At 31.7% G+C, this 18,968-nt stretch overlaps 2 protein-coding genes across 3 annotated transcripts; both read right to left on the bottom strand.

The window, feature by feature from the left end:
- Positions 1-19: 19 nt before the first annotated feature.
- LOC130644326 (alpha-mannosidase 2-like) lies at positions 20-9,133 on the bottom strand. The gene is made up of 16 exons (XM_057449880.1): positions 8,232-9,133; positions 7,639-7,774; positions 7,078-7,178; positions 6,857-7,001; positions 5,449-5,620; positions 5,144-5,271; positions 4,798-4,971; positions 3,569-4,136; positions 3,022-3,463; positions 2,674-2,888; positions 2,109-2,322; positions 1,571-1,819; positions 1,354-1,495; positions 1,075-1,211; positions 701-985; positions 20-398 (listed from the first exon to the last, which is right to left on the bottom strand). The coding sequence occupies exons 1-16, from the start codon at positions 8,346-8,348 to the stop codon at positions 246-248; spliced, it is 3,378 nt and encodes a 1,125-aa protein (XP_057305863.1). The 5' UTR covers positions 8,349-9,133; the 3' UTR covers positions 20-245.
- Positions 9,134-11,839: 2,706 nt separating this feature from the next.
- On the bottom strand, positions 11,840-18,807 carry LOC130644325 (protein FRA10AC1 homolog). Of its 2 annotated transcripts, none has more exons than XM_057449879.1 (14): positions 18,652-18,807; positions 16,532-16,633; positions 16,095-16,140; positions 15,922-15,998; positions 15,798-15,842; positions 15,600-15,638; positions 15,185-15,269; positions 14,682-14,727; positions 14,545-14,603; positions 14,332-14,386; positions 13,822-13,864; positions 12,862-12,989; positions 12,331-12,427; positions 11,840-11,992 (listed from the first exon to the last, which is right to left on the bottom strand). In XM_057449879.1, the coding sequence occupies exons 1-14, from the start codon at positions 18,711-18,713 to the stop codon at positions 11,950-11,952; spliced, it is 927 nt and encodes a 308-aa protein (XP_057305862.1). In that variant the 5' UTR covers positions 18,714-18,807; the 3' UTR covers positions 11,840-11,949. The 2 variants fall into 2 exon arrangements, with proteins under 2 accessions (XP_057305862.1, XP_057305860.1); XM_057449877.1 differs by having other exon boundaries at positions 12,331-12,430; positions 18,652-18,806.
- Positions 18,808-18,968: the final 161 nt, after the last annotated feature.

Genomic DNA, 18,968 nt, shown 5'->3' with positions numbered 1-18,968 from the left:
ATAATAACCAACTACAAAATAAGTACTTCAAAGTACTTTTTGATTACAATAGGATGTTTTTGAATTGCTTGTAAAAACATTTTTTGATTCCTTTAAAAGTTTACATTGACTTTTCAAAAATACAATTCCAGAATGTGGACATATTTCTATACATCCGCAAAAATACACAGTTGCAAAAATCCTAAAAATATTTGTCAAAAAAAAACAAGAAAAAATAACATCAAATAAAAAGATAGATTTTAATGTTATGTTAGTTTTAATTTATATGCTTGAATTTCCATCGGTGGGACAGTGATTCTAGAACTTGCATCAATATTCTTCTGTTTATGCATTAAACTTAAGGATGTTTCTTCAACACTCTTTACGGTTAATGGTTCAAATATTTCTTGATATGTTAGCTAACAATAAAAGAAAAAAAGTACATTACACAAAGTGCTAAGAAATCATTTCTTACTTCTCATACAGCTTATCTTCAACATAATCTTCTTATGTTCTGCCAGTGCAAGCACTTTTTTTCCTGCAAGATATATTTCGCTAAGGATGCTACATATATATCAAAGTAGAAGTCCAATACTATCTTAATGACAACATCTTTGCAAATGAGTCCAATCTTTTGTGGGTAATGTTCAAACTTTTATTTAGCTTTCCCTTTTCAAAAATAAAATTGAATTAATTAGGAAATAACATTTGTGAGACTTACCCTTCTTTCAGAACATTTAAGGATGAAATTGCAATCGTATCCAATGCGATGTAAAAACATAGCTGTTGTCAATCCTGGGGAAGACTTGATGTTATCTTGCAATGATTTTAAATTCACAAGATGTATATCACATGGCAGTTGCTTCTTTAATCCAGCTACGAATGTTTGGAATGTGGAGGAAGGGGTTGTGACTGGAGTCGAAAATGTAAACACAGGATATTGTAGTTCATGTAATAACAACGTACTCAGTGCTGATGGGTAGGAGATAGGAATTGGAGGATTATGCTAGAGTATAAAAAATAACAAATATCTTACTAAACAAATGAGAGTACAACCTTTTTTTAAAAAGACATGAAATGTAAAATAGTGCATACCACTGTGGGCTCGGTTGTAAAGGTTTCCAGAAGTAACCGAAAATTGGAAGGAGTGATCTTGTTATCAGTTACGCCTTGTCCAAGACCTCTGTTATCATCTTGCATTAACCGTCTGTCAAGAACCAGCTCAAGAAAACCTACCATTTAAATATACTAGTTAAAAATTTCGCATTGAAATCATCTCATAAATATTCCACAAGTTTTCAAGTTTTGAGGATTTATAAATTATTTGTCCAAAATTGTTGCCAACATAAAACATTGATATATTTATTTCTCTACCTTGCTCAAGACTTGCAAATCCATTAGCTTGTTGTGTATGAATTGTTAATCTTTTCTTTTTATCCTGAATATAAGCCATGGCAGGAACAGGATAAAAATTAGCCTGTAAGGGAAGTTTGGCTAATGTCTTTCTACGTTGCATCTAAACACCAAAAAAAGCTGTGGGTTAAAAACAAGAAGTAGTTATATAACTTAAATAGGCGACAATAACAATTACCTGAAAACTATTTAAATCTGTAAAAAATTCTTTGTCACTATTTTTCACATCACTTTCAATCCTCATAACAAATTCAAAGTTAGTAGTGTGGCGGATATCCAATATGTTTCGAATGTCTAAACTTTGTGCCTCCAGCACATCAACATGAAATATTCGTAACTTGTGCGTTACATATTCTAATTTTGTTGATACTTCAGTATAAATCTTACCACATGTCACAGTAACTGGTGGATTGGAAGCATCCACTCGCTAAAATAATGTACCATTGAATACGTAAGTTACAGGAAAAGTCCAAGATCGTACAAATAATTTTGCATTGTTTAAATACAAACTCACAAAAAGCTATTCTGATATGTTATAATAAAGATTGGAAGGAATTTTTCTCTGTTTAAAAAGTTGCATTGCACACTATTTCATACGTCGACTGTTGATACTTAATTCTTATTAAATATACATTTCCTCTTTTTTCTAATAAGAAAGACATTGAAAAGTGCATTAGAATCAATAATATTTTCAGTCTGAAGTCACCTATACTTACAAGCGCTGATCCACTTGGCAAAAACAAATAAGCTCCACTTCTATCCATCTTCCCAACAGTACCATATTTCATAAAATGAATTTCTAACTTATTTCGTTGTCCACTTTTAGTTATGTCGGTTAGTAAGCCACTGTCTGCATCAAATGTTGCCGTAAAATGCTTGTTTTTTACCTCAATTTGTTTTTCAGTACCAGCTGCAACTTTAAAATGTTTGCTAAAACAGATTAACTAACAAAATTATATTTTACAGAACAACAAATTTTCTGCTTGAATAATACAACTATAAATTTCATTTAAGAAAATTTCCCCAAAACGCTGTTGTTTTTATACAAGAACATGATAAAAAGATTTAATTTTTTGAAGCACTAAACGGTAAAAAAACATATTTTTGGTGCCTGTAGCTTGTCCAAGTTTGCTTTGTTAAGAAAACAAACAATTTGTTCTTTAAGAAATCATTAAATGCCAAAAATATTGTGGAAAGTCTGGCTCCCATAATCATACATACACAAAAAGACAACAAATGGTGCTACCAACATGCATCTTGCAATGAGAGTAAACAACTTACTTAACTAACTGTGACATTGCAAAGCCATAAGTGGATGTTGATGCTAAACTTTTATCTACATCTTCAGTCGTTCTTTTTATCTCAAATTTCACAAGGCCCAGTGGAGGCATCGTAACAGCAAATGAAAGTTCATATTTCCCTTGTGATACATCTCTTTCTGACTTCCACAACAAACTCACTTGATGTGGAACTATTTGACCATTATTGTCAATAACCTTAAAACAAGAATAAAGAAAAATATGGTGTACATGTCGACACATAACATACCTATCTATATAAATTTCCAGTTAGAGCAGGCTCCAGTTTTATTAACCAAATAAAACAGCAAATTTTTTTGACTAAACCAACCTGGACAAACTCTTCAGAAATATGAACAAAAACAACTTGTTTTCTTTCTTGTGCCAGTGAATTATAAAACACTACTGATCTAGGAGTATTAGAAATTATAATGGTATCTTTTACTGACAAAGAATCGTGCCGTTCACGACTCTCTCCAAATTTAATTAATGGTACATCAGCATACAACTCCTGAAAATCTTCTTTGTTTGATGTCAAAAGAAAGTTTGAGGACGTTTCCATTACTTTAACACTATCACGAATTGCTCTTAACATCCTTTCCCCATAATCAACAACAACATGGTCTTTTGCAGTTCCAGTAACTCCATCATGATGCTGAAACAAAGCCAACTCCTTCCTAGCTGATAAAAGCTTAGGGTATAGATCGTCACATGGAAACTTTCCATGGTGCCTACTATGAGCTAAAGCCAGAGAAAAAAGAATCTCTGCTCCCCTAAAAATAAATAAAATTGCAGTTATTTTAACCAATACATAAACTTTATTTGCTAAAAGAAAATCAATAAAAATGGGACAAACATTTGCAAACATTTATATTAACCTTAGATGTGCAGAAAGTTCTTGGTCCATATGTTTGTAAAATGATCTTGATGTATAATAACCACTCCAGTAGTGGTCATCTCGATCAGCATAAGTAAAGAAGTCCCCTCCTAGAGATGGAAAACCAAAAGGTTGCTCACCAGGCTTTACACCTTCTCTTCCAGCAACTGCATGAAAATAATCAGACAAAGTTCCAAACTTAATTTCTGTTTTTAACTCTGGATGACTGTTTATATAGCTCATCAGTTTTTCGTAGTTATCAAACTGTGCCCTGGTTTCAAATTCACGATCATAACGAAAATCATCCCCTAATGGAGCCAATACAACATTGGATCTGTATAACTGAGCTTTCTTTTTGTACTGATCGAGTAAAAGTTCAGCCCTCTCCTTTACGTTATTATCATCCACTTCTCGTGGGGGAATATGCCAAGGACAAAACATGCCACCTCCAGCCAATCGTCTGAAATCAAACTGACAGCAAATTTTGGGATCTGGTCCACAAGTGTGTGGCACATCGTAACTGTAAAATGGCATGACATGTGTAAATATATCTGTTGATTTTCCATGATCTAAAAAAAAAACATTTCATTTGCTGAATCTTGTTGTGGCTGTTACCTTTTATCAACATATAGTGTTGGTCGCATGCTTATGTAACATGTTTTTGAGGCAGGAGTACTCCAAATTGCAAAAATCTTGTGCAACAAAATTACAAAATTGTTCAATTATGCCTCGATATAAAGTCAATGTAATTTTTTTATCCTGTAGTGTTAAGTGCAACGCTGTATTTACTTGCTATTTTTGTCACTTCTTAATAAACATACGGTAATATAACAAATTTGTTTTTTGATCATTTTTTAATAAAATATAAAACCTTTGTAATAAAGCTTTGTTATTTCTTTTTTTTTTTAAAATAGTGACGTTTAAGATTCATAAGAAAGCAGAAAATTAAACTACAGCATAGAAAAGATTTTATAGAACGCCATATTAATTTTTTTATTTGCTGTATAAAAAATCCCTATGGCATATTGAGAAATGATTAATTACGGCATAGAACAACTGCTATAAGCATTAATAATATGCCATAATATTTTTCATATTTCTGCCATATTTTCAGCATAAATTTTAAAATCACATGTCACATATCTTGTATATTACTGACATTTATGTCCTGTATAAAAAATTAGTATTAGTAAAAATTAGTAAAAAAATATAAATTATTTAAGCCATTACCCCAATTCTGTCTCCACATGAACTCAAGTTGCTTATTTTTGGCAAGATGCTTTTTGACATTATAATGAACTCTTTGTATCAACATTCCTTCAAATCCCATTCTCTTTAACAGGTAAGGCATTGTGGAGGAATAGCCAAAAGGATCAATTGCCCATCCATATTTTGGCTTTGTTCCTGTAACAAAATAAATAATGTCACTAACACAAGAAAATACTTGAAACAAAAAAATAAATACCAGAGTTGCAATTACCATTATTGCTGGTGAATTAGTAAGTGCTAAAAATGGTTTGCAACTATAGCCTTACAAAACATTTAACTTTTTCACTTATTAGTCATAATATCATACCTATATGTTTTTCCATCCACTGGTGACCTTCAACTAGTTGGTCAAGCATGTTGGCATAATGTGGGTTTGCTTCATCATTCATCACCCAACCCCCTGTTACAATTTCTAGTTGTCCATTTTTTATTTGTCTAGATATAAAAAAGCACTATAAATCTCTAAACTAAATTATTCCAACAACAATACTTCTTAAAATGATACTTGATTTGTTCTCAATGAGGCGGGCTTTTGAAGCACCATGCAGTAAAATTTTAAATCAACTAAAAAGTTTGTCTTTTGCATAAAATAGTTTTCAGCACTCAACTTACTCTTGTGCCATGACTTTTTTCGCTGGAGTTGCCTCTGCCCACCACATTGAAAAATATGATGTCTCTGCCCAGATAAATTTCCGTTTTTCATCTTTTGCCAGTGCTTCAATAACATTGCTGATAATTTTTACTGTTTGTTCTCTAAAGTACTGATCTAAAGTTTTCAACCAACCTACGAAAAAGAAAAAATAATTACACATTTGTACGTATTAATACATCCTATTATAATACCCGTGTGAGTTCATTGTACTAAAATCACAGGTTACTTTCTTATGGCTCATGCTTTGTCTCCCCAAAGCAAGATGCTATGCTAAAATTTAGTAAGTTAAAAAAAAATTGTACTAGGGGGTTTATTTGTTGTTTATTTTAAAAGCCATATGGTGTCTTATGGATAGAATAATTTAATTTTACCCCCAGTTTACCATGTGCGCACTGTATCTCACGGAAACAAGTTGTTTATAAACTGAAAAAAGAAAACCGAAGCAAAGCGAAGCGAAAAAGGTTGCCTCTTTTTCAAATTAATCCTGAAAAACCTTATGTCAAACAAGGCATTCAATGTTTACTCATCATGAGGTTAGCTTAAAGCTTATTTGTTCTTCTATATTTTCCATTTTTATGTTCTGGGACCGAGGTTGCTTCCTTTTATAAAAAAAACTATTACATTCCAATATTAATAATTCGAATTGTAAATGTAAAAAACTGTTGTTGTCGAGTGAGTATGACGTCACAAAGAGAACTGATTGGAAATGTAACTAGACCATTGTATATATTTTTAATTCGTTCTCTTTAGGATGAAGCAAAGTTTAGTAATCAATGATTGGCCTTTAATTCAAAGAAAGCTAGCTAGTGACCTACTTATAAAGCCAAAGAAAAGAAGGTGTGTTGTTTAGAGTATCTGTTACAAAAACGAATTTAGGTGTATAACGAATTTTAGCTGTTTTATCTTTCAGAGATAGACTTTTCCTTAAATATTAAGTTCCTTTTTGTGTTTTGAGCCTGAACATATTTTCTTTAAGCACGTTTTTTAAGAATGTTCTCTGAACAATCTTAAAAATGGGTCAGAAGTTAAGAATATTCTAAGAATATGTCCAACCTTGATTGTTTCTTCTCAATATAAATTTGCTAATAGCTATAGCAACTTATAGCAAGCTTTATTTTATTAAGGCATTATATATTTTCAGGCTATAGAAAATATACTGAAATAAACGCTATACTTTAGGTCTGAATACGGGATGCCAAACATTAGAAGGAAAAAGTGTTACTAACGGAAATACATATTACAATCATAGGTTACTTGGTCTGTCAATCCATCTTGTGAAACACAGAAAAGCAAAAGTTTGCAACAAAACAGAACATATGGATAATTGTGTAAAAAACACAAAAATTTTGCAACAAAACATGAAAATACCTGGATCATTGTGTGAATGAGGCATAACAAACACCAACAACTTTTTTTTATCAAATGCATCTTGTTTGTAAGACACATCCCATCCTTGCTTCCAGACTCCTCCGTCTTGATTATCAAAAGGAATTTTGTCAAAAAAATCTACCATCTGAAAGTATAAACATGAAAAGTGTAAACATCTAAGTTTTATATGTGATTTAATTTCTAGGAAGTAATATACATACTCTAATGTCTTGTGTATGACCAGATGGAGAATTTGTGAAACTGCACATGCCCTCGTTGGATGTTAATGAATCACTTTCTGCAACAAACTTTATATGGGAGTCTAAGAGAAATAGTAGAATGATTTTGCACTATAAGAGTTTGAAAAAAAAGAAAATATGCCAAAATTTATCCCATTAAACAAAAATTGTAGTTTCTAACTTCACCCCATATAGAAAAGTTTATCTGACAAACTGATGATCTTGTCTTCTTTAAATTCCAAAAAAGTTAAAAAAAACTATTTCTTTTATAGAAAATTTGCACAACATATTAAAGAGAAAACTTGAAAAATAACCAATGGTCTGCAGAACTTTTAAAAAATAGCCAATAAAAGCAACAATTCTTTGTAACAAAACTAACTTCTTTTTATCTGCCTCACAATCACGGTACTGACCTCACAACTCAAAAGTTTTGATCCCAAATAACACTTTTCAGTATAGATAGAAAAAACAGTTATAATGGTATTATTATTTCTTCAGAAAACTTCACATTGAGTTTTATCTTTTGTCTGCCAATTGTCTTACCTTTTTTTGATTTGCTGCTCAGATCTTCTACACTGTCATTTATTGTGTCAATAACTCTATTAGAAAAATCCAGCTTCTTTTCTAAGGCCTCAACATCAGAACGTATCTTTGCAACAGATGATGCAGCCCGTTGAGTCTACAAATTTAACATCAGAAAAATACAAAGCTTGATTTAACACTTACACCGAAAAAGTCAGAGTGAAAACTAAAAGTTTCAGTTCACATCAAAAAAAGTGATACTAATAACAGTTATCTAATAACACTTATCATGGTTCAAGTGATATTTTTAACATTTTAGACACCCTGAAAAGGTATTTAAATGGCTCTAGAAAAAAAATAGGATGTTAGTTATGTCATTTCTATGTTCATTGACTTGTATGTTGATTTTTGATGATTTTCCTGGAACATGACATTATTTAAAGCACTTAATCATCATATTTCAAAAGCAACGATGCAAACCTTCAGGACTTAATATTTTATCCCAACTGAGGGATAGAAGAACACAGTATTAGATTTACAGACATTTCATCCAGCTTTTGATTCTACAAAGGTAATTGCAAGGATTTTACAGGAGACTTTTACAAAAGACTAACCTCACGATGGAATGAGTCTTTATCTGGATTAGAATTAAACTGATCAAGTACTAGATACATTGACATGACAATGAAGAAAAACAAGCAACTCCCAAATAAGGCTGTGAGTTTCTTCATCTTTATTTATCCTATAAAAAATTTAAAAAATTCTGGTAAAATTTATTTGGTGATAATATGGACTACCGTATTTTCCGTCATATAACCCACAGGTTATAAGTTGATTTTTACGACTTCCACCGTTGGTGCGGGTTATAATGTGGTGCGGGTAATTTGATAAGTTTTATATTTTTTGTCATTTATTGTGAATTTTAAAGTTAATAAATTTAATGAAGAAAATAGTACCAATGGGATAAAATGCGTACATTAATATAACTCCATGCGTGATCCTATATCTACGTAATCTTACTTCAACTACGTGATTTATTTTTTTTCACACAGTGAAATTGCTTAACTTTCTATTAAAATGATTTGCTTTTGGTAATAGAGCAATATAGCAGGTATCGTTTTTAGGTAAATTGACAGGTATTTCACAACCTAGTGCCCAGGACTTAATTATTAATTCTTGTTAAAAATATTGAAAAATGTTAAAATTAAAGCATATAGATAAAAATTTTCTTTTTTATCTTTGCTACCTTCGAGCAACAGGTGGCCACTAAAAATATCAGAAATAAATATAAAATACAATTAATAAGACACACGCAACTATCTCCTCCTTATTGCCGCCATTCATTTTATCATGTACACTGTGATTGCTTAGATATAAATAGATAACAAAGTTCTATAAACATTAGAAAAGAACGTTCCATACATCGCTGTTACAGACATTATGTTTATTTTTATGCAAAAAAAAACTTAAATATACATAAAAAACAGAGATTTTACTTTAGGTTTATAACCTGATAGAATGGGGTTTTTTGTTTGTTTTTTTATTTGTCGATCTTCTGCATTTGCAGATTACTGACGCCCAAAGTAATTTCCTGGATTAACCCCTGACTCGATAAGTCTGCAGTCCAAACAAAAACAAAAAAAATTGTTCCTTTTAGAGCATAGTTCAGTTGCAACCTACAGCAATGCATGAGCATTAAAAGCTCTTAAGCAAAAAATAAAGTTACATATCTTTGTGCTTCAAGTACGTCTTTTGCACAACAGCTATTTCATTAAAAACAGTTTATAACCACTTGTGGTTAAATTAAATCATCACAGAAAACGCTAAACCTTATTTAATTAAATGCTGTTTTAGTTGGTGATGAACTTTAAAATACATTTAAACTTTTTTTCTTTTTAATACTTTTAAATTTGTAAGTGCCGTAAGTGTAAAAATGTAATCCTTTGAGTATGGTTTAGAGAATATGTGTTAACCAAAACTAACAGATGTAGCTAGCACAAATGCGATTTGTCAATGAAGCCAAATGTCAATCGTCACTACGGCAACAAAGCTGAACCAAATTGCTGAATACCTAAAGGGCATTATTTCTTGCCAAGGGGACTCAACAACCCTTTTTTTATTAATTTATAATGCAGCATAATTCTTGGACCAGGGTTAACATTATCAAATTTTGAATAAAAAAGAAACTTTTGAGAAAAATGAGTGGCATATTTGGATTTATCAGCAAAAATTATAACATAGGAAATTTAGAATACCAGAAGATTATTAGAACAGGATTCATTGTAATTTACAGTTTTTAAATTTTATAAGAGTTTGCTGACTGCAGTGAAAAATTTTCACTGCAGTTAATTTGTGTGGTAATTTCTTTATACAACACCAAAGGTTTGGCTACTAATAGAGGCAGTTGTACTTTTAGTGTATAAACTTGAAAATTTGCATGCTTCCATAAATTTTGGTGTTGAATTTAAATATGTTGGTCATTTTTATTAAAAATGATCAGAAAATTAAATTTGTAATGCGAGCATTAAAGGCTTAACGAATAATTAATTAATTATGGCATGTTTTCTTCTTTTATTTTTTTAGAGGTAGGAGCTCCACATGGCTGCAGATCAGGAAGAGGGGTAGCAGAAAATTTGGGAACATCTATATGCGTTATAAGAGAAACCACACGCTTTAATTTGAGAAGGAAAAACGTGTTTAGCTCGCTAAAACAAGATAAACAAAAAAGATTAGATGAGGAAAGTTTGTTGTTGACGATACGATACGACGAACTTACAGATTAGAAATTTGAATAAGAGAGCTAAAGTAAAGGAGCAAAATCATTCGATGGACTACACCGCAGACCAACCATTTCCCCAGACCTGTGCCACGGGCCCAGATAGCTATATATCTGAAAGCGCAAATGTACCGTGGCAACCTCGTCCCAGGGTTCAACTTTATCAACAAGGCAAAATACTCTGGGAATGAGGCTGGCACCGTGGCAGATTTGGACAACTGCGTCTACATGAAACCACTGCGGTTAAATAGGCGAATTCTTAAGCGGCTGTTTGTTAAGTAAGGCGCCCGCCCCAAGGCATAGCTAGCAATGACTGCGGAGAAAACTGCGGCAGCTGCTTAAGTTGTTTTTCTTTATTTTGGCCCTTAAATTATTTTATAAGGTCTGTGATTTGCACATTATAACTTTGTTGTAAAAATTCGGTTCGGTACTATTTCAGGCAGTCGCCTAAGTGTCTCTCTGTCGTAGATATTTTTTTGAGGTTGTTTAAAATAAAGCATTTTTCTCCCTTTTGAATGACTTCTGCAATAATATTTAACCAAATCTTCTTTTCCTACATTCGAATTGCTGGGTAATATCATAGGATGTTAACAGCGTGTGATCAAACAAAAGATTGCAGCTTTAAAATTATATTTAACAGACCAGATTATTGTATATAGCAGAGAGCCTGAATAACGACTTGGGCGGCGGCTTGACTTACCGCTGGGCACACTCCCGCGGTAAGTTAAGTTCTACCTTTAAAGATAGGCGAACGCCTAAGTTACTACCAATCTTAGCGCGAAGCTTAAAAAGACGTAAACAACTTTATTAGAAAATTATTAGTGAATTAGAACAACTTTATGAGCCGATTTTTAAGCTGTTTAAACCAATGAAGGGCGTTAAAGGGCGGAACTTCCAGGCGGCGCCCTGGAACCGTTTGACAACGCCCCACACGCCACCAGTTGTTTCTTATCGTTTGTGGTGATATAGCCTTTTCAAAACTATTTTACACAAGATGACAAAAATCCTAACTTCGTCCCTGCATAAGTGCTTCCTTCTTGAGCTAAATCTTTTCAATAAGCATGCACCACCCATTGCCCAAAAAAGCTTCTTGTACAATTGAGTGACCATGGTTATTTGACTGGGCGCCTATTTGAACTAGTTAGAGGGGTAATCTGTAAGATGAAAGTTCATGTCAAAAGTAATAAATTCTACATATTCTTAAAGATAACAAAATGAAAATATATGTTTATGAGTGTATATATGTCAGTTTTTTGTCATTTCGTCAGGTAAAATATCAGTGAAACTCTGGTACAACCGTAGTAGTAACCCATTCTCACGTTTGTGCTGTTCAATAACTATAGGAATGCGCATTTGATTCTATCATTTTGCCTCAGATCACCTTTTCTTTATTTTTATCATTTTTCTAATTATAATCGATAAAAATGACATAATAATGACGTCATATACACATGAAGGTGTATTTACATATATACGTATACAAGAAATTTGACAACATTATCTTCTTCAAGTATGCAAAATGGTAGTCACTCTGTCCTACGTTTTACAGCCTGTATTTACATAAAAAGATCTTCCAGATAATCGTCAAACACATCCTCCCTAAAACATGGAAATTAAAATGATTATATACATCATTAAGAGCATTATAGCGACAGAAATGCTTTGACGTTTCACTGACTGGTACTAAAGAGAAATTTTTCTGTTTTTTTCTCACACAAAGAAGATTCCTTAACTTTTTAGAATTTTCTTTACGAGCACATACTGGCGTGGTAGTTTCACAATATAAGATACATGAGATACCGCCGACGTCATCATTTTTTGCGATATTAAGAAATAAACAACCATTTTGGCGGGAATTTGGGGAAATACGTGACATATTATTTGGGTCAAATGATTGGGGCTATATTTCTGTCGAATATAAATGAATTCTAACTTACCTTGATTTTTCTACTTCCACCTCAACAGGCTTTTCCCATATATTTTCAGTTTCGGTAACTTTAACATCAACACCATCTGTAGACTTTACATCTTCACCTTCTAAGATAAAATTAGATGTGAGAAATTCAACGTGATATTTTTTTAGTTTCAAGGCCATAATAACATGTCTCCAATAGGACAAGTTTGGAGAGAATGTTTCAGACAACGTTACATCCAAAAATTTACAGACATATGAAAATAGTGTGACATAACACAGTTGGGATATTTCCAACTTTTTTTTCATAAAGAATATGTTTAACAGGGCCCTACGCCTCCCTACGCCCCTTAACCCTATACAATGGGAAAATCCTTTTACAACGCGTAGGCATTGTCTAGCCTCTGTAATTAATGTCTTTCATGCTAATACACTAAAAACAATATGGGGCAAAGAAGCATAGATTTTTCTCTAATGAAGTGGTAACTCATATTTCTTAGACTAAAAGAGATTCTGCAAACTTAAGCAGCAATACACAAATAAACAAAACAAATACCTTTACTGGGAGTGTCTTCATCAGATGAGAAGGAGTCAGTTGATGAGGAGTCAGATGAATCTTTTCGTTTATGTTTTCTTACTTTTTTTTTCTTAGACTTCTTTTTTTTCTTTTTACTCTTTTTATGTCTAAAATTAAGATATTGATTTTAATTTGCCGTTCTTACACCACAAATTGCTATTCAATTACATCGTTATTCAAAAACCAGTAAAAAATATGAATTAAAGCAAGCGTAAAATCAAATTTATGTGCAACAGGAAACAGCCTTTAATAGTGCAGACTTTAGTAAAAAAAAAACATTACACAATTTTGACTTCTTACAAGTGGAAGATCTATTCAACGACAAGTAAATTTGACATTTAAAAGCCTTTCACTCTCTCTTCAATCTCATCTTAAAAGTTAACTTCGAGCGAAGTACGTTTTGGCTTTCTACAACCTCTTTAATAGTTTTCAAGCTTTACAAGTTCTTAGTAGTGTAGAGGGGAACACATGGATTTCGTTTTCGTTTTTTCGGTTTATACACACAAGTAATTTTGTAGTAACTAATTTTATATTTGATTAAATTAACATCAGCATTACACACTTAAATTTAAATTTAAATACATGCATATCTTTTAAAATGTTTCTGTTCTCAATTTCTCACGAATAAAAATTTGCTCCCATGAAATATAATTAAAATTTTTATAGTAACCAAATTTATATTTGATTGAATTAACTTAACATTAGCAATGATAAGTGATCTTGACATGTACACCGAAATTTATACTTGAATATATATTTTTCATACATGCTTTCTTTTGGAAATGTTTCTGTTCGCATAATTTATCAGGAATAAGAATTTGCCCATAAAAAATATTAAAAAGTCCCTTATTTGTGAGAATCAGTACTTAAAAAATATCTAAAGATTAGTTTACACGAAATTCTCTTGGGCATGATAAACTAAAAAACCAATATACCTACTTTTTATTATAATTAAGCTTGTATGAACAGTCTGAACAAAGTCCTACAAGTGGAAAAAACGGTTTTATAATGGAAGTTAACATAAATTTCTGTGTTAATCTTACTCTGTCCTATACCACCTGTAAACGTCAAATCACAGCGCTTTGGCATGACCTTTATTTGATTTTAGGGGTTTGTGAGCTATATTTTAACATAGCAAAACCATACGAAATGAAATTTCATATATTTGGTAAAAAATTTTTTCGCCTAACAAGAACAATATAGTCATACACTCACAGTCAAAAATAGTTTTTAATTGCATGGTAGTCTATACAGTTGAGAATAGGTATATCAATGCTGATTAATAGTTTGCAGGAAAGATATATGTTATGTTGTAGAAAGTGGGAGTTGTACCATATATGAAGTACAAACGTTGAGGCTAACAATGTTTATTTTTACAAACATTATGTCTTAAATAATTAGTATTAGTTACAAATGTAATCAAACAATTATTTGATGTGTTTTACTCACTCAACTTCACCAAAGCATTTTTCTTTTCTCCGTGCTCTAAATATCCAAAATTGACCTAAAAGGAAAAAAGGAGAAAAAGAACATCGTAAACACTATCAAAATAAGAGAAATTTTAAATGCGAATAAGAACCACAAGTTTGGATGAGTTCTACAAAAATTTTCACAAAATCTAACTTTTATAAAAGTAGATATTAAATCACCAAGCAAACCTACCTCCCAACTTTTAAGTCCCTCTGTACACTCACATTTCCTAGCACCACAAGAAAATTGTCCTACGGAGATAAAACAAGTTAGAAAAATGAAACGAGATTATTTATCGTAATATAAGATGTGAGTAACAATATCCGCACCTTTCCCATCAACTACTTCCTTTTCAACTCTCCACCTCATTGCAATCTAAACATAATATTTTAAATTTTGAAAACCATGGTAATTTAGTCCATTTTTTATTTGTACAGAAAACAAAAGCATAGAACCATTATAAAGGCTTTACAGACTTTCTACAGAGGGAACCATTCCAACTCTCAGTACACAAAAATTCTGCAAATTTTTCCTAACTTTTTCAGGCATTCAGAGGTCAGGGATTTGGTTCTTTTGATTTTTCCAATAGAGAAATAAAAAATACACTGTGACTGTCAAAATAATAACAAAACAGTAAATAATGAATTAAGTAATAAACCATATCAATTAGCACTGTATAGCAGGTTTAAAACCTGAGTAGAATGATGGACAGGTGTTTTGTAGATGGTATAAAATACTAAGCAAAGTTATTTTGCGAAAGCACAGTTTAGAAAATTGCAATGCATATCTACAACATTCGTTCCACTTTACACAACCTTAGACTAAATCTTACTTTATTTTCCTTGTACCGACTAAGATCGCATATGCAATATTCTTTAAATAATTTGTTATAGTATTTCTTCGCTAATCTCTTCCCCCTAAAAAATATAAGAAAGTTTTCAAATATTATTACATGCTATTTATGTTATAAAACTAAGTTGTTTTGTCTCGCCTCAAATTGCTTCACATAAATTTTATCAGAATTCGCTTTAATTTAGAATAAACGAGGGTCAGCCTGAGTTTACACAAAATAAAAATAAACAAGTACGAAGAAATTGTCAATTTTTTATTATCATTGATTATTTGGTAAAGAGGAATGCAATACTGTTTTCATAATTATAAAATAGAGTGTTATTTTTAGCCCAATGAACTATAATATACAGTCGACTGTTAAAATTTAAAATTCCTTTCTCGTCACAACTACATACCATGAATCTTCAGAATCGTCATTCTCGTCCCATATGAATCTGAATATGAGGAAATGTTTAGTAAAGTAATATCAGTGGACCAGACTAGTCAATGGAAGGCTAATGTGCTATGAAATCGAGTTTGGAGTATCAAACTAAAACAAATCAAAACCATACAGAACTTTCTACAGTAAACTAAATTTATTCCTATGTACTTACTGATGGTTTTCCTTGATTACGTCGAAGTCTGTTTTGTCTTTTGTACTATAATAATTATGAGAAAATTGTGAATAAAAATATTATATTGTGGCACTGTTTAAAGATGAATTTAATCTTAGCCTACCTGTCTCTTTTGAAGTCTTCCATCTTCCCTCCATAATATGCTATGTAATCATGCACTAACTTTTTGTGTCTTTCATACTAACAAATTCGAATCAAAGAAAATAATTACAGTTTAGCCTATGATAAAAACATTGTACACTTTAACTAAGTCAAAACATTCACTTGAAAGGATACAGCATTTAAGGAGAGAAATTTTGCGAAGTGGCTCTTTTTCTCTTCTCTGAAAAAAAAAAGATAATAATAGTTTAGCAAGCCAATATCTTTAATAATAGTCACAAAATTAATACAGTAAGGGTGACTATGTAATTTTTTACCCCTATTACAAACCAATTTTTAATTTATGATTTTTATTGATTGATAAAGTTTTAGATATAGGGAGAAAGCAGAAATATTGTGAGAGGTTTACCAAAAAAATTTAAAAGTGTATGAAAAAGAGACGAAAAAGAGATGAAAAAGAGACAAAATAGAAATAAGTTTAAAAAAGGATTTTCTACAAAGTTGTATAAGTATTTGTTCTAGTATGATTTATAAAATTCTACAAATAAAAATTTCGCCAATCGCTTTTTTATTATTTAGCAGAAATAATAAGTAGTAATGAATTTTCTACATACTTTTCATAAGAATCCACATAACTTGATCTTGATGGTAGTTTTGAGGAATGATCAACGTATGGTTGTTTAGTCTTTTTCTTTAAATCGTCATACCTTGATGAGCTAAAAATACCAATTTATAGACTATAAATACACTGTCCTTGGAAATATCCTTGTTAAATGCTTTCCGACAATCATAAAAAATATTAAAAAGTAGTCTATTTTTATATTAAATTATGCAAGTAATATTTATAAGGGTATATACATAGTTTGGGGAATTTTGGGGACATCATATCTGGGCCCATAAGACTTCTGTCTTTAAAAGACACTCACACTCCAACAAAAAAGCTTTCATTAATTTTGACAATAGAGTTAAAAATGCTAGCAGTACTAACATAAAAAAGAACGCTGGAGGAGTTTTAAAGTTCTTCTTACAAAATGATATATTTCTCCACAAAGCTACAAGCCATGGTAACCACTGTTTGCTTGCATGGCACATGCTAACTCAAATCTTAGCACAGATTTGTAAGTGGATAAACAAAAGGTCAGGAAGAGAAGATAAAAATGTGACAAAAAAAATCTAAATTCAAATCCATCTTGCTAATATGGATCATTTTCTATTCTTTTGATTTTAGGCCATTTCAGGAAATTTCCCCTAACTCATGTCCCCCGAACAACCATCAAAAATTGAAAAAACCACTATCTTTAAAATTACTAAAAATTAAAAAGTCTGCTTTTAAAGCATAAAAGAACTAGACCCCAACATCAGTTACCCAATTCAAGTGTAACTCTTGTTGGTGCTTAAGTCGCAAATTTAGTTCCCCCCTTTCAAATTCAGAATGGAACTATTTTTATAATAATTTTAATACTGGTGCTCTTCCTAAAAAAGGGACAAATAACATTGACACCCCTCCTTCGTTATCAATGTTTTTAAAACGCTCTTTTCGTTCTCAAGATATTTACATTTAAAGAATTTCATATTTGAGTAATAGCAAATTTCAACATTTTCTGTTTTTCTTCAAACTCTATCAATGCATAGATATTATAAACGTGAATTGATTAACATAATTTTTTTGCCAAAATGATACTTGTTTGCTCTTAATTTTTTGCTGACGACCCCATAACTTGGGATCTGCATGTTGGTTTGCAATCAAATTTTATGAGTAAATATATAAAGCCTATACAAGCTTATAAAATGTTATTGCAAACCAAGTGGTAGATTCCAAGTTATTTTTAAATCATTGTTACTAAGAGTGGCTAAAAATAAAAAAATATGCGTTGTTTTTCATTCTATATATTGTAGAAGGATAATATGACACCGTATTCTTCTTAAAACTTTCAAATTAGTACCATAGAAGGTAAAAAAATTGTTAAATATTGTTAAAAAGGGACCTTTAAATGCTAACATGGCATTGTAATTCACTTGCAAAATATTAAAACGAGATCAAAAAACGCTAATATGATGCCATAAAATCTTATATCAAATCATATATCAAAATGGTATCGTAATGGGCTAAAACAGCACTATTGGTTGCTTGAAAATTATCGAAACGGTATTGTAGATGGTTAAAAAAGCATCGCTTAGAGCTTTATTTTAGCGTTGATTATAATTGTCCATCTCTCTCCAAAACTTTTATGTTGATAGCACCTTCACTAACTACAAAGAGGGTGCAGATAAGCTGCAAACGCCTGCATATATAAGGGCAAGTTTGGGCAACCTTTTAAATTAAATTGGCAGTTGTCCTCCAAAACGGCCCGCACTTTCCTGAACTTGCCCGAAGCATTCCCGAAATCCAATTCCTTGTAATATACTATGCGCAATACTGTTGGAAGAAGGCACTTTTTTCAAGCATTGTTCGGGTCTATGTGGGTTTTTCCAGGCGAATACTTGAATTATTTTCAAAATGCTGAACTTGACCGAAAATGTTTGCACTTTTTACGGCGCATGCCGCTTATTGGCACCCTTAACTACATACAGGGCTTCCCATTTACAAAACCAGGTTGGAAGAAGTCTTGCATCATGATGGTTACCAATTTAAGTTTGAAGAACCTAGTAAATTAGCTTTCGTTGCCTGAAACATTCAGCTATTTAAAATGATAAAAAGCATGTTGCTAAAAGCGCAGGGTAAATAGAACTAAACCTCTTTCTCTTTGCTCCTACGTCATTTTCCTCAAACCCAGAGTTGTAGCCACCACCGTGCATTGTGCGTGATGCGTTGTACGCGGATTTCTTGGAAATAAATTGACCCGTTATTCCGAATTTATCGGAACACTAACTGTGATCTTTGTTCACAGCTTTTCCTTTCTCAGTATATATTATTTTTTTTTTAATAAAGACAAAGATTTGTATCTTTTCAGTGGAATTTATGTTTTATAAAAGGTCCAAAGAGGAACTGTAATCTTGTAGAAAACTTCAATTCGGGTTGCTAACTGGGATTCTGGTTTCGTTTTCTCTGTT

This window comes from Hydractinia symbiolongicarpus, chromosome 5 (assembly GCF_029227915.1).
Source record: "Hydractinia symbiolongicarpus strain clone_291-10 chromosome 5, HSymV2.1, whole genome shotgun sequence".
NCBI classification, from domain to species: Eukaryota; Metazoa; Cnidaria; class Hydrozoa; order Anthoathecata; family Hydractiniidae; genus Hydractinia; species Hydractinia symbiolongicarpus.
The sequence above is the reverse complement of the archived record's forward strand: the minus strand, read 5'-3'. Positions and strand labels throughout refer to the sequence as shown.